Below are 14,437 nucleotides of genomic sequence, written 5' to 3' on the forward strand. Positions count from 1 at the left end.
ACACCCACTCTCAATAACGTCAGCAATACAACAATTTAACACTAAAAAGTACCTTTTAAATTACTAAAATTAGTAAAAACTGCGCAGCTGTGTACGTTTTTTTGTCGCATTGCTATCCTAGCTCGCAATAAACTCGACTTTCGGCATCATGCATACAGAACTTTCTAAGAAATTAATCCTTTTGTTTACAAATTGAGATTGATTGCACGTGTAGGCTGTTTTATAGCCTAGTCCCTAACTAATAATAAGGAGTCATGGATTATTAATATCTATTCGTTATCATAATATTCTCAGTTATACATAAACTTTCAAACTGTAAATACGGTTAGTAAAAGAAAATCACTGTATAATGACGAAAAAGTATTGATTTTTCTTCTCTCCATTTAACGACAACTCCATATAACGTCATAAAATGCATGGTCCCTTCAGTGTCGTTATATAGAGTTTACACTATATAACACTATTCAATTCAATTCAAATTCTTTATTAAGCATACAATAATATACAATAGTATAAAAGCTAGGTAGCGTACATCACGTCGTCTAATCCCATGCTCAGTAAACACTTGTGTTATGGCAATCAGACAACGGATGCACGCCGAACTATTTTATCCTAATATATATTATTTACACATTCACACACACAATCACACTACACTTTATCACGTAAAGTCTCTTTCAGCGACGTGATGCGCGCTTCGTTCGGGAGCTTCCCCCGGAACCTCCGGTAAACTACACCGGCGGGCCAGAACTCCTCCACCTCGAAGATGGATAAAACTTGAGTCGGCACTCTGACCACAAAGAACTGAAATTCACTTTGTGACGACAGTAGAGAGACTATATAAAACACTATATAAATATACAGCGAAACTATTTTTGTTATGTAGTTTTGTATGCCTAAATGTTTTCATTAAAACTTATAATAACATAATGATCTTTTTGTTGTACCATCGAGGAAATTGATTTCTACGCAGTTGACAGACCAAAATCATTTGGTCGGATCATGTCAATTCAAAGTTAATTTTGATCTGTCAGCTGGGTTTGACGTAACGCGACCAAACTACGTAAGTCCCTCATCTGCCTAGGAATCAACTTCTCTGATAGTTTATTATGGAATTAACGAGGTCTGAAAAATTGGCCAAGTGCGAGTTAGACATGCGCACGAAGGGTTCCGTACCACAATAGAACAAAAATAGGCTTAAAAATTGTGTTTCTTGTATGGGAGCCCCCCTTAATTATTCAATTTATTTTAATTTTATTATTGATTACTAAAGCACATCAGAGAAGTTAATTCCTATGCAAATCGGGGTCCTAAGTAGTTTGGTTGCGTTACGTCAAACCCAGCTGACAGATCACAATTAACATTGAATTGACATATTCGACCAAATAACGTTGGTCTGTCAATTGCATAGGAATAAACTTCCTCGATGGTACATACAAATACAACTGAGTATTTCGTGAATATTTCAAGTGCCTATGTGTTGCAGTTATTGATATCGAGCAAAAAATAGCAAAAATATCATGTTTGTTGTATGTGAGCCCCCTTAAATATTTATTTTGTTTTTAGTATTTGTTGTCATAGCGGCAACAGATATACACAATCTGTGAAAATTTCAGAAGTCTAACTATAGCGGTTCTTGAGTTACAGCCTGGAGACAGACATACATCGAAGTCTTAGTAATAGGGTCCCATTTTTGCCCCTTGGGTACGGAACCCTAAAAACCATCTCTAAAATCTGGACTTTTTTTTTTTTTGGTCGGGAAATGCTATTACGCATCCCCGGTAGCGTTTAGCGTGTAGCGTTGGGGAAGGACCACCGTATTGGGTATGTGGGACTTGCTACGGCCGAAGAGATGGTAAGTGGCCGCAGCTGTACCCACTAAAACCCGACCGTGTTCCTACTTTCACGCAGGCGGCAGGACGGAGACGCGAGGGCCTATTACATGTCTTCCGTGGCTTCCGTCCACGTTCGCCTGCTCACTTACCTGAAGCGGCTTAGTGAGGTACACGTTATCGCGTAGCTCCGGCGCGTTGCAGTGTATGAGTGCGGCGTAGAGCGCGGCGCTCAGTGCGGCCGGCGTGCGCGCCGCCCCGCCCGCCCCCTCCCGCGCCGCACGCAGCGACCACGCCACACTTGTAGCTGTGTCAACGTGCACTGTCTCTTCTGCGCATCGCTGTACCACTGAACATACGTATTATTTATTACTAGACGTTTTCCGAAATATAATGCAGCGAATGAAAATAAAAAAAACAACAATGAAAATATCTTTATTCAGTAACTAGCATATTTTGTATACACCTGGCTAATGTAAAATTTGTGTTAGGTAATATTCTCGGGATTTTCGACATGAAAATATACTTCTCATTTGTTAGTTTATAGGTATTTATTTAAAAAGATTTTTTTTCCTACAGCACATATTATTATGTAAGTACACAGCAATATTACTCCTGCGTAGTGGCAATACGGTTTTTTTTTCATATTACCTTACCAGTTCCCTATGACTCAACCAAAAAAAAAATGTAATAGAAAAATCATAATGAATAATGAATAAAAAAAGCTGTGTGGAATCATTATAATCCCTTACCATCTAACTCGAGATGTGCGGCGTCACTGTACAAACAGTCGTGTACGTAGTAGGCGTGGTGCGGGCGCTTGGGCGGGGCCGGCGGCGCGAACCGCTCGTACGCGTACTGCGGGCCCGCGCGCACGTCATATATACCACGGTAGAACTCCGGGCAGCAGACATCCTCGCCGCAAGGCTCGGGGTCCGGTTTGGTTTCTCTATAAAAATAATCGAAATATTTTTTTTTGTCTACACTTATAGTCTGTCAAAAAAGTGAAGAAATTAAAAAGTGGCAACATCGTAGTGCCATCCCTTTCAAATCAATCTAAGAAAGATGTTGCCACTTTTTAATTTCTTCACTTTTTTGACAACTATATCCCTCTTAAAAGGCTTGCAGCGCACTTGCAGCTCTTCTGATGCTGCGAGTGTCCATGGGCGATGGAAGTTGCTTTCCGTCAGGTGACTCGTTTGCTTGTTTTCCCCCTTATTTCATAAAAAAAATAGTGATGATAGTGTTGCTGATGCGATACTGATAGATAAAATTGTAGGGTATAAATTATGAGCTCTGTTTGAATAGTAATAACGCTTAGTCTTGTTTATGACAGTAAGTGCATCAATTTAATGTAATAAGTGCGCATGTGACAAATTGAACCGTACAAAATACCTAATAACACAGAAATTAAAATAGCGAGCAAAACCTACCCAGTAGCGAATTTGTTCTGAATGGAATCCAGCAAATAGTTCAACAAGGGAAGTTTCTTGTCACGTTGCGGCTCCACCAAATCTTTTTTCTCGATAACAGGCTGAAAAGACCAATACCAGTTTGTAATAAAAAAAAAATTAAATACCAATAATTCTGTACGATATAGTTACCGTAGTAATCGCGTCGGAAAATTCATCGTCCGTCGATGGCCAGCGCGTCGCGACACGCGCGTGTTCCTTGACAGCCGCTGACATTTGCTGCACATCTTCTAGCTCCAATTTTAACCTATATAAAAGTGTTAAGCACTCCCTAGACGGTAATTCAGCATTACATGCATTACGTGCTGTAAATGCTGTAATGCAGGCATGATCGTTTATTTGATTGATGCGAATGACATGCAAACTACGTGCTGTACATTGATTGACAACTTTTTTTAATTTTTCGTCCTGCCATATGTGCATTACATGCACGTATGATCGTTTCGCGATCGGCATGTCATACAACAATTAATATTGTCACATAAATGTATTTAATGCTGAATTACCGTCTAGGGAGCGCATTATTAATATAAAGTAAAACATTTGTCTGTACTTATCTAGACGTATAATAAGTCTGTACGCAAAAGCGATTTTCTGTTTGAATTTGTTATTTAATGATATTCATTTTTATCATAAACAAATGATATTTATTTTTCTTGACTGACATTTTTATATACTTACTAAAAAGTCTTTCTTTTATTTTCGGTAATTTGGCGATATTTTTCTTATTAAAAAAACTAATTAAAAAACAAGCACTGACCTATCCCGCAGCATATCCTGCAGCATATGGGGCGGGGCGTGTGTCAGCGCCGCTGCGAGTAGATGCGCCCGTGCGGTGCGGTCTGCGTGCGCGTGCGTGGGTGCGTGCGCGGCGGTACGGGCGAGTAGCGCCGCGGCGGGAGCGTGACGGAGCGCGGCGAGGCGCCTCCCAGCAGCCGCCGCCGCTGCCCCGCCCGCTACCCCCGCGTTCAGTGCGTGCTCGCATACCAGCTCTAGGACTACGCCCTCTCTAAAACAACGAAAGAATTATTAATTGTATCAAACTTTTGCTTAACAAAAATGTTCGTCTAGGTTATGTGACGTTTTAAACCTCTGTGAGTTTATAATTTGTTTTATTTTATTAGTCGACAACATTATTTACACTATGAAACCTAATTACAACAATATATTATAGGAAACGAAATTTCAGACTACGGATACAAGTAAAATTTTTATTAACTATCGATATAATTATCACCCAAACCTTTGAGTCTCTGACAACGTTTGGTCTATTAAAGTAGATTGTTACCTAGTCTGCTCGTCATCCCCCGCGATGCGCAACAGCTTGGCCAGCTTGAGCAGCTTATGCGCAGCGAGGTAGGCGCCCGAATCCAGCCGCAAGCACTCGCGGATTAGGGACAGCTTGTCTTCACACAGGCGGACTGAAAATTGTTGGGATTGATTTAAACCTAGCTGATGAGAGATGAGCTAGCTCTATAGTTCTCCTCTCGTAGTAAATCAACACCTTCGTACATAAGACTCTAGTTTATCGCTTCTATTATGTAAAACTAGGCTTATGGTTTAAGACATTTATTTCTCATAAGAACTTGGAGGCTTGGAAATGTTACCTTGAATAGGAAGTATGGTTAAGTTGAACGCGCTAAGTATAGGTAGCGCGGCGATCAAGTCTATTTCTTGTTCTATTTCCCTGTTTCCGCTCTCTATCAGCTGCAAGCAACACCTGAAAAGTTGTTATTCAATGTAGATTTAAATTTAGATTATGTATTCCAATTTAAATTTATTTTACCGACTTTTACTTATTAGACTGCTGTTATAGAGTCTAGCTCTAGCACAATAACAGTTCAACTACCAACAATTTTTATTACTGTAATCATGACTAACAAGGCATGTAACACTCCACTATCATGACCAACATGATTATATACTAACCCCCTTACTAATAAACGCTGTAAAAGCTTTGAATAATTATACAGTGTTTTGTCTTCTTCAATCCAATTAAAAATGTCACTTGTGTGACAGGAACAAAACACTGTATAACTATGCAAAGCTTATACAACGTTTATTAGTAAGGGGGATAATATATGGCATGTAGCACTCCACTCTATTAACAAACGTTGATCGGGACATTTTAAGGAAAAGATTTATGCCTAATCGAGTTGATAAAAGTAATCAAACATACTTCGCAAGTTCCAAAGCTGGGTCGGTGAGAGACGAAGCGGAGTTGAAGTACTCTTTTGCAGCATTCGTTACTAGTTCCGTACTGCGAGCGTACGGCAGAACGTGCGCTGGCGGCGCGGGGGGAGCACGCGCGGGTGGTCCTTGTACAGGGGGTCCTCGTGCAGGGGGAGCACGCGGGGCGGGGGGTCCCCGCGCGGGAGGACGAGGGGCGGGGCCTGCGGGCGCGCACGTCAACACGTTCGCAGCGAGACGGATGCTCGCCGCGTCACCCGACGTGAGTAGAGCGAGCGCGTAGATCTGTGATACAAGTGTATTGTAACTTGACACCCGGACGTATGTGACATAACACAGGTCAACAAAATCGAAAAAAAATTGTATCCTGTGCAAACTAATAGCAGTTCCTATAAGAGTTTTGTGTGCACGATATATGTTTCTATGAAGCTTTCTTTCTATTAGCTCAAATTTTTAAGATATTTCATTCCAAAGTTTAAAAAATCTCGCATTTTAGCCCATTTCAGAATCACATTGCTGTTGAAAGTATTCATTTTTATTAGTTTTGTAATATGTATGCCAGAGGGAGACACTTCTTATTGAGAATGTAACTTGTTTCAATGAGTTATGACTAATTTCCCCAATATTATGACGGTTTTCAAAATGCTTTACCTAGCTCATACTACGTGGAGTAACAATTTTTGTATGAAAAAAGAAAGTTTAGTTTACAACTCTCTTTTAATAAAAAAATATAATATGCAATTTAAATTGAGATCTAAATAATAGATATTGTGTATATTTACTAAAGAAATTTATCGAAATTCATGAAAATAAATTATTTCAATAGTTGTAAAGCGATTCTGAAATAGACTAAAATTCTAGATTCTTGAAATTTTGGAATGAAATATCTTAAAAACCTGAGCTGATAGAAAGAAAATTTCTTAGAAACATGTGATCGGGGCACAAAGTTCTTACAGAAACAGCTTTTGGTTTTCAGGCACCAAATTTATTGTTGACCTGTGTAATTAGCTTTTAACTACAGAATGTTACAAAACAAAGTGATAATATTTTATAGTGTGTATAGTCCGTCAAGAAAGTGAAGAAATTAAAAAGCACTGGCAACATCGTAGTGTCATCCCTTTTTTTTCTTAAATTGATTTGAAAGGGATGATACTACGATCGATGTTTCAGCGCTGCCACTTTCGCAGTGAACTCTATACAAGGAACACGAGCAGTGGGCACGCCCTAAAGTATTATCTCTATTTTTTACCACTTACTTCATAGCACTCCTCCTTCGTGACATCTTCGAATAGCGTCGACTGGAATTCTAGAATGTCCTGCAGTAGCTCCTCCCAGTCATCTGGCGTTGGCTTGTGATCCCTAAGTGCCGACATTAAATTTAGTCTTAATAATCGTTTCGCATTAAATTCGTATAAAGTACTGCTTTTACACTTAATTGTTTCGGTTTTTTGACGCAAATCATACGACACTATTATTATTAAAAAATATTAAAAATCTGTATTTTACATCAATTATATCATTTAGTATTATTTATTTATTTTTTATTGTTTATAAAACTTTTAAAGTTGAAACTAATTATAAAATTGTATTTTATAACAAACAGTAATTATATAAATAAATTTAAAATAAAGTTAAACAAGCCCAAAAATTGCGTTTTGTAATTTCTTTCTATGTAGATAACACTTCTTGTTTTTGCCAATGTCAGAATATAGCAATAGATAACACTCACCCGGCACAATCGGCAGCCAGTGAGCGCGCCAAGCGGGCGAGGAGTGCACGCGCGCGGGGTGTGTCCGCCGCCAAGTCGCGCAGGTCGCACGGTGTGACCGCCACGCCGCGCCGCGCCGCACGCTCGCAACCCGCCACTAGACGCTCTAACGCGGTCGCGCGACGCACAAGCGACGATGCTGATATGCTGCCGTCGCTGCAACCAGGTTTATATCAATTATATAAGAAATATATTTAAAAAAAATAAACACCTTATTTGTTTGAATAAAAAATATATTGACCCCTTGAATAGCTGTACAAGGTCCTATCTTCATCTGGCATATATTTGAAGACACACACATACACACAGACGCACGCATGTTCGCACGCACACACACATCCTCTGTCCTGTTACACATTCCCAGTAGGTACTCACGTCTCCCGCAGTATAATGTAGAGCAGGTCACAGGCCATGTGCAGGTGTTCGGTGCCACGGTACGCCAGCGGGCAGCGCTCCGCCAGCTCCAGCTCGAACAACCGCGACTGCAGCACACACACAAACACACACATCCTCTGTCCTATCACACATTCTCAAGTACTCACGTCTCCCGCAGTATAGTGGCGAGCAGGTCGCAGGCCATGTGCAGGTGCTCGGTGCCGCGGTACGCCAGCAGGCAGCGCTCCGCCAGCTCCAGGCGAGTCGCCAGCTCCAGCTCGAACGACCGCGACTGCAATACCTGGACAATGCAGCTGCATTATTTCAGGTATGTGTGTGTTTCAATATATTGACATTACAACTTTTTAATTTGTGTTTGAAAAGGTGCAAATGTCACAAAATTGTGACCATAAGCAATGAAGTTCATGTTCATCAAAGTTACATAACAAGGGGGAAGGTTATATCCCATACATATTATTATGTAGTGTAGTGTTACGTGTTTATTAGTATTAGTATACATGACAGCAGCACTCTTTTTTTGACGTCCAGTCGGCACGTGCCGCACGTTAGAATTCATGTTAAATCATGCTTGTGTAGGTGTATACGTACACATATTTTTCACACAGATGAAAACCAATTTCAGTTTCGTTTGACAGCTCGAGGTTGTTGCTCTCTTATGTGGTTGCTCTATTTCGTTAGGTATATTAACTTTAATGATCCGACCAAATGACGTTGGTCTGTCAACTACCCTAGGAATCAATTTCCTCGATGGTATGTACCATCGAGGTACATACCATGTATGTACATACCAACAGTATATTGGACAGGTCGTCGCGGCTGTAGCTCTCGAGCAGGTCGGCGAGGCCCGTGAGACACACCCCCTCGCGCCCCGTCATCTTCTCCACTCGCTTCAAGAACGGGATCACGAACCGCTTGAGATCAGCTACGAACGTATCCGCTGTTGACTGCAACATTTACAATAATTACCATCAATAAGGCTATAGCCCGAACAGCCCCGGATTTATAAATAGGCCGAATAGGCCGCGGCCTATGGGCGGCAGCGTTTATAGGGGGGCGACAAATTTTGTACATGGGACGGCAGTGGGCAACGGCAGAGTATATAAATTCGACACTGAGTCTGAATAAAGATTAATTATAAAGTTAATTGACGTACTTCTAGGAGCGTCCGTGGCCTAATGGGTAGACCTTTGGTTCGCACTCTTAGAGGGTGCAGGTTCGAACCCGGGTGGAGGCGTGTACCTATGAGACATTTGCTGATCTCAAGTACATAATACGGACGCTCGTACGGTGAAGGAAAACATCGTGAGGAAACCCGTACATAGTTGGTCCCAGACGTATTGACTAGTTCTTTCCTCTGGACTAGGCCGACTATGATGCGAGAATGCCGTATGCGCTTGGGCAACCATACGGACATTTAAAAATCTTGTCCCAGGCACTACAGTATTTGAGGAGTGGTTACTTCGCTCTGAAAAATACTGTATAAATCATCCATAACGGATGTAAAGGCCTAGTTATTTGACGTACTTCTACTCGTCTGTTACACACGCACAAATGTTTAGCTGTTGCGTTTCAATAGGTCCGATAGGACTGCGGTGGCAAAATTTTAGAACGCGAAAGTGAACGCGAAAAAGTATGTCTAATAATCTGTACCAACATCTGCTGCTGAAAATACTGTAAATGTGTTAAGAGATAATGCGTATTACATTGTACATACAAGTAGAGAAAATATTACAAATTGACATATTCAATATATTTTACAATACTTCATAGTGAAGTATAACCTAACGTTGTATTATCTACTAAGTATTGCCTTAGCCTCTTATCTGTCAAGCGCCTAAAATGGGCGCCAAAAAAATATAAGCCAGCTTATAAGGAGTGAGCACACTTAGACGGGCCGTGCCGGGGCTCAGCGTGCCGGGGCTTAGCGTGCCGGGGCTCATCGCAAAAATCCGCCTCCATACAATTTGTATAGAAGCGGATGCGCGTATCGCACACTGTGTCGGGGCGCAGCGGATTTCCGCTTCCATACAAATTGTATGGAGGCGGATTTTTGCGATGAGCCCCGGCACGCTGAGCCCCGGCACGGCCCGTCTCAGTGTGCTCACTCCTATATTGTTTCTCTTCTTGTTACGCTTCTTACAACGTAAACAATAAAACAGAGATGCAAATAAAAAGCCGCTAACACATTAGTCTGGGCCGATATTTCGAGTGTAAGCATAAACCATTTTTTGTGATGATTTTTAATGAAAGTAATTAAAATTGAAAAATTTCGCTAACTAAGGCAACACAAGCCGTTGTGAGCCGTCAAATTTAACTTTAACTTTCAGCGAGCAAAGTTAAGCGGTTAGGGCTATCGCCAAATATTAGGCGTCCGTCGTTTAACCAGAGATTTGACAGTTCATTTGACATTTTGCTATACGTTAAAGTTAAAAATGTAGTGTTTTTGTACAACCCACCCTAACACTTACCATCTGCATGAGTAACTTGCAGGTGTCGAGGTGCGAGAGCGTCTCAAGCTGTGCGAGTGACACGCCCTCCACGCCCACATCGTACAACAACGTGTCCAGCGTTCGCAGGTGGAACCGCACCTATTTACGACATCAATAGGTTTAATATCGTTTAACAAACTTGCAGTTCCGTGTTTAATCTGTTATAAACGTAGCTACAGCATTACAAAGTCTTTTGAGTCTAATTTATAGATGATAAAAAACCTTAGATTATAAAATAAATTAAGGAGTCGTCTAAACTTCTAAAGCACTTGTGCACAAATAATTGTAATTAGTAGAGCAATAAAATAAATTTCGCGGTCATGAATTGCCTCATTATTAAAAGCGTCATTTAAATAATCATCATTGTAGAAAAATACTAACCGTAGCCAGTGGCGAGGGCGGGGCGCGCGGCCCCTCCCCGTCCTCGGGCAAGGCCGCTAAGCTGACTAGCGTGAGCGCGTGCGACGCGAGCCCGCACCGCACCTCTATTTCACGGGCGCGGCGCGCGTACCACAGCTCCGCCTCGTCAGACTCCTCCACCGCACCCCCCGCCTCCTCCACCGCGTCCTCCGACCAGTTCGAGCTCCAGATAGATCTGATGGAAAGAAGAGGGTGTAAAAAACTAAGCGTTAATACGTCTTAAGAGTGTGTATGAGTCTCCTGTACAGAGTTCACTGTAAGTGTCTAAACACACTTGGCCCAAGAAACGCGGCCAAAATTCGGCATGACTACGTCAGCAATGCGCTACGCATACAATATAACGCGACGTAATTTCGGCATGGTGTGTAATCATTGCAGACGTAATCATACCGAACTTCGGCAGCGTATTTTCGGCCTAGTGTGTTTAGACACTTTAAAAGTAACAGCGCTAAAAGAGCAGAAACTAATATAATATAACTCTGTTAAAATAGAAAATAGGGTTAATTACCGTTCGGCAGATTTAAGTTTATCACGAGAGAGGCACAGATAGACAGATGCAACCGGTGACTTAAATTTGTAACAGATCAAAACGTTGTTATTTACCTAAAGATTTCCTTTTTACACCAATCGTTTTCGTGTTCCAACGGTTTGACCTTTATGGGCGATGTCTTCTCGAACCAAGCCTGCGGTTCCTTGGTCGGCAGCAGATGCTGGTACTCCAGAGGATTGAGTGTCTCTGGCAAATGGTCGAGCACTGACAATTTCATAGACAAAGTCTTGAGGTACGACCATAGACAAGTCAAGGCCTCTATTCTGCCCTCTTTGGCTATCTCCATAGCACTGTACAGTATGCTGTTGCTTCTGAGGCGGTCGTATTCATCTTTCATGTACGTCGACTTCTCGCATCGGAGTATGGCCTACATAAATAAGTATTTTAAATAAACCTGCCAAAAGTATTGTTGGAATGAAGTTTCTTATCGCGCGTTGCGAAAGGGGGCTAGACAGAAAAATTAAGACGAAAAGTTGTAACGACACAAAAGCGACACAAATGTGTCGTTACAGCTGGTGTGTGTGCGGTAGCGCGTGTTACTCTCTCTGTCTATGTCTCTATCTCTCTGTTTTTTTGAGTGTATATGTCGCAGCCGACTGGTTTAAATAGCCGTTCAATCAAACAGCTAGCCCTTTGACTGAACAACGCCATTCAATCACACGGCTATACGTCGTTTAGCCGACTTGTTGACTGCAACGTTCAACACTACAGCTAGACGACGCTTAGCCAACTGGTTTGTTTTTGTTTTGGCGGGGGGCTGCGCCCCCCGAGCCCCCCTTTTATTTGGCGGCGGTCGCCGGCTGCTGCCGCAGCACGCTCGCTGCGCTCGCTCGGCTCCCTCTGTGTTGTGGTCTAAGTTCTAACCTAACCTAACCAACTTTTGGACTTTCTGGATTGTGTTTGTTTTTGTTTTGAAGGGGGGTTGTGCCCCCCGAACCCCCCATTCGGGGGAGGCTGCGTCCATCCATTTCATAATCCCGTAATTTCTTCTCGAATATTTGTTAAAATTTTAATTCACTCGTATGTGCCTCCACAATTTTTGTCTCTTTAATAACACTTGTAACTTTTATTAACTACTTTCTTTCCGAAAAACAACCACAAATATCAACAAACACCTGCTAGTTGACGCCATATTGTAAATAAAACGCACCTAGCGCCGCAGCGGTGCGCGCTGAACTACTTCAATTAGACGGCGGCTTTTGAATCAGCTGTAGTGTTGAACGTTTTGAGCAACTAAAATATTCAATATAAAAGCTATACGTGTGATTGAATGGCGTTGTTCAGTCAAAGGGCTAGCTGTTTGATTTAACGGCTATTTAAACCAGTCGGCTGCGACATATACACTATACAGGTTTTTTTACATAAAAAATAATAAACTGGAACTTCGTTCCATCCGAGTGTCCCTTGACACCTCCCAAGTTTTTTGTTCTAGAATAGATTTCTAAAGACATTATAGAGTCATCTTATAACACAAATTGCCTAACGTTCTTATTTCTATAAAATAAAGACATCAGAACTTACGACAAACTTTCTGTTGTCTGTCATATACGGTCATGTAGAATATTGTATATTTGAAATAATTAGGATAATTATTTGAGTATGCACTCAACTTTTAATTGCAAAGAATACGTTATGTCTATGGTCTCTTGCATCATAATTATATAGTCTGTGGTCTACTGTTCGATGTCTATTGTCTATTATCTATGGACAGTGGACACTCACCTCGTACAGGCGCAGCCGTTCCCTGTAAAATAGCATGACGTGTCGGCAGCGCAACAGCTCGCTGGTATACGCGTTCAGGTCCTCCAGGCGTATATCGTCGAAGGATTTCCACTCGTCTTCCGGCAGATCTTTGTTTATTTCTAGGCAACGATAAGATAAAGGTGTCATATAAATTCCTTGTGTGATTTCCATAACTCAACTTAGCAAATTATTGTTTTTGCCTGTTTTATTTATCTGCTTTAGCATCTTTATCATAGTAAAAAATCATGTCCACGAAATCCCTAATTAATTTTAGAAAACCTTACAAACAACAAGAGAAATCGATTTAAAGGCAGATGGCAGACTTTGGGTACTTAGTTGGGTTATGTCAATGTTTCTGCCCGTGAATAAATTTCTTTATTAAGATATTGCAAATAAAAATATAAAGGAACAAAAAGACAAAATTGTAAAAAAAAACTGTTTTTTACAACTTTGTCTTTTTGTTCGTCTATGGTACTGACCGTCGAGGATGTTCTGGTTTGTGAGATCGAGGCCGAATTGCAGCAGCTCTGTGGCGGCGGGCAGGCTCTCCGGCAGCCGGTCCACGCACTGGTGCACTGCCCAGATCTTCTTAGATACTTTACTCTGCCGACATAGAGGTATTGATTATATTTATTATTTCGGACCTACGTAATTTGGTTATGTCAAATTCAGCCAACCCGCGACACAGTATAGCAATATGACATATACGCAAAGCAACGGAGGGGCACCCGCGGGGAAGCGGGCGGTGCGGGCCGCGTATACAAACTCGCGGAGTTTGTATACCTGCGCGCACAGGGGTGACGGTGGCGCGTTGTCTACGAATTTTGTGTTGTAAAACGATAACTTATCTTATAAACAATGGGATATTTAATAAATGTTCAGTGTACGGATGTAAATCTGATTAAAAAAACAAAAAGAATTAAAATTTTCATAAATATCGGCTCACAGTTTACACTAATATTGTGTTGGCCTTGGCGGCATTTATTTGCATCTCTGTTTTATTGTTTACGTTCTAAGAAGTGTAACAAGGAGAGAAACAATATAGAACAAATTAAAAATCTGTCAAATACCCTGTTACATACTAATTAGTACCTACCTAGCTAGGTGCGCACACCAAGTGTAACATTTTGTCCTTTGGATCGCCCTTACCGCGCACGTAATAAGAGTTTGAAGTGCTTCTGTTACACCTGACGTGTGATTAATTATTGCATATTTTAGATATTCGAAATTTCGAATGCGTCTTCATTATATTAATCCTTCGATCGTGATTCGTGGATCCTTGGAAATCTATTGTTATTATATTGTGTCTCGTTCACCGGTGAGCTTATGGGGCTTGATGGGTTAATTAAATTTTTAAATAGAGAACTAAAATCATCTAAAAATAAAGATTCACCAGATTTTACGTAAATATCTGGCAGTACGACATAATATGTAAATATAAAACGCTGATTAAACAGATTAAATGATAACATTTGCATTACAAGCACAATATTTTATTTTTATTTTATTTCCCGTTCCGTGGCAACCCTGGCATATCTGCTCGGTATCTACATCGGTGGCGGCATCTTGCGACATCA

At 41.2% G+C, this 14,437-nt stretch overlaps 1 protein-coding gene across 1 annotated transcript in view; it reads right to left on the reverse strand.

Moving 5' to 3' along the window:
• LOC121730343 (neuroblastoma-amplified sequence-like) overlaps positions 1–14,437 on the reverse strand; it is a 33,425-nt gene that overhangs the window by 10,514 nt on the left and 8,474 nt on the right. Inside the window, exons 13-29 of the mRNA XM_042119349.1 lie at positions 13,340–13,463; positions 12,840–12,979; positions 11,171–11,484; positions 10,529–10,742; positions 10,127–10,246; positions 8,447–8,602; positions 7,805–7,938; positions 7,224–7,418; positions 6,751–6,853; positions 5,484–5,779; positions 4,912–5,024; positions 4,593–4,725; positions 4,065–4,313; positions 3,437–3,551; positions 3,266–3,366; positions 2,585–2,781; positions 1,985–2,181 (exon numbers count right to left, since the gene is read on the reverse strand). Coding sequence (XP_041975283.1) covers positions 1,985–2,181; positions 2,585–2,781; positions 3,266–3,366; positions 3,437–3,551; positions 4,065–4,313; positions 4,593–4,725; positions 4,912–5,024; positions 5,484–5,779; positions 6,751–6,853; positions 7,224–7,418; positions 7,805–7,938; positions 8,447–8,602; positions 10,127–10,246; positions 10,529–10,742; positions 11,171–11,484; positions 12,840–12,979; positions 13,340–13,463 — 2,901 coding nt within the window. The remainder of the gene's footprint in view (positions 1–1,984; positions 2,182–2,584; positions 2,782–3,265; positions 3,367–3,436; positions 3,552–4,064; positions 4,314–4,592; positions 4,726–4,911; positions 5,025–5,483; positions 5,780–6,750; positions 6,854–7,223; positions 7,419–7,804; positions 7,939–8,446; positions 8,603–10,126; positions 10,247–10,528; positions 10,743–11,170; positions 11,485–12,839; positions 12,980–13,339; positions 13,464–14,437) is intronic.

This window comes from Aricia agestis, chromosome 9 (assembly GCF_905147365.1).
Source record: "Aricia agestis chromosome 9, ilAriAges1.1, whole genome shotgun sequence".
Lineage (NCBI taxonomy): Eukaryota > Metazoa > Arthropoda > Insecta > Lepidoptera > Lycaenidae > Aricia > Aricia agestis.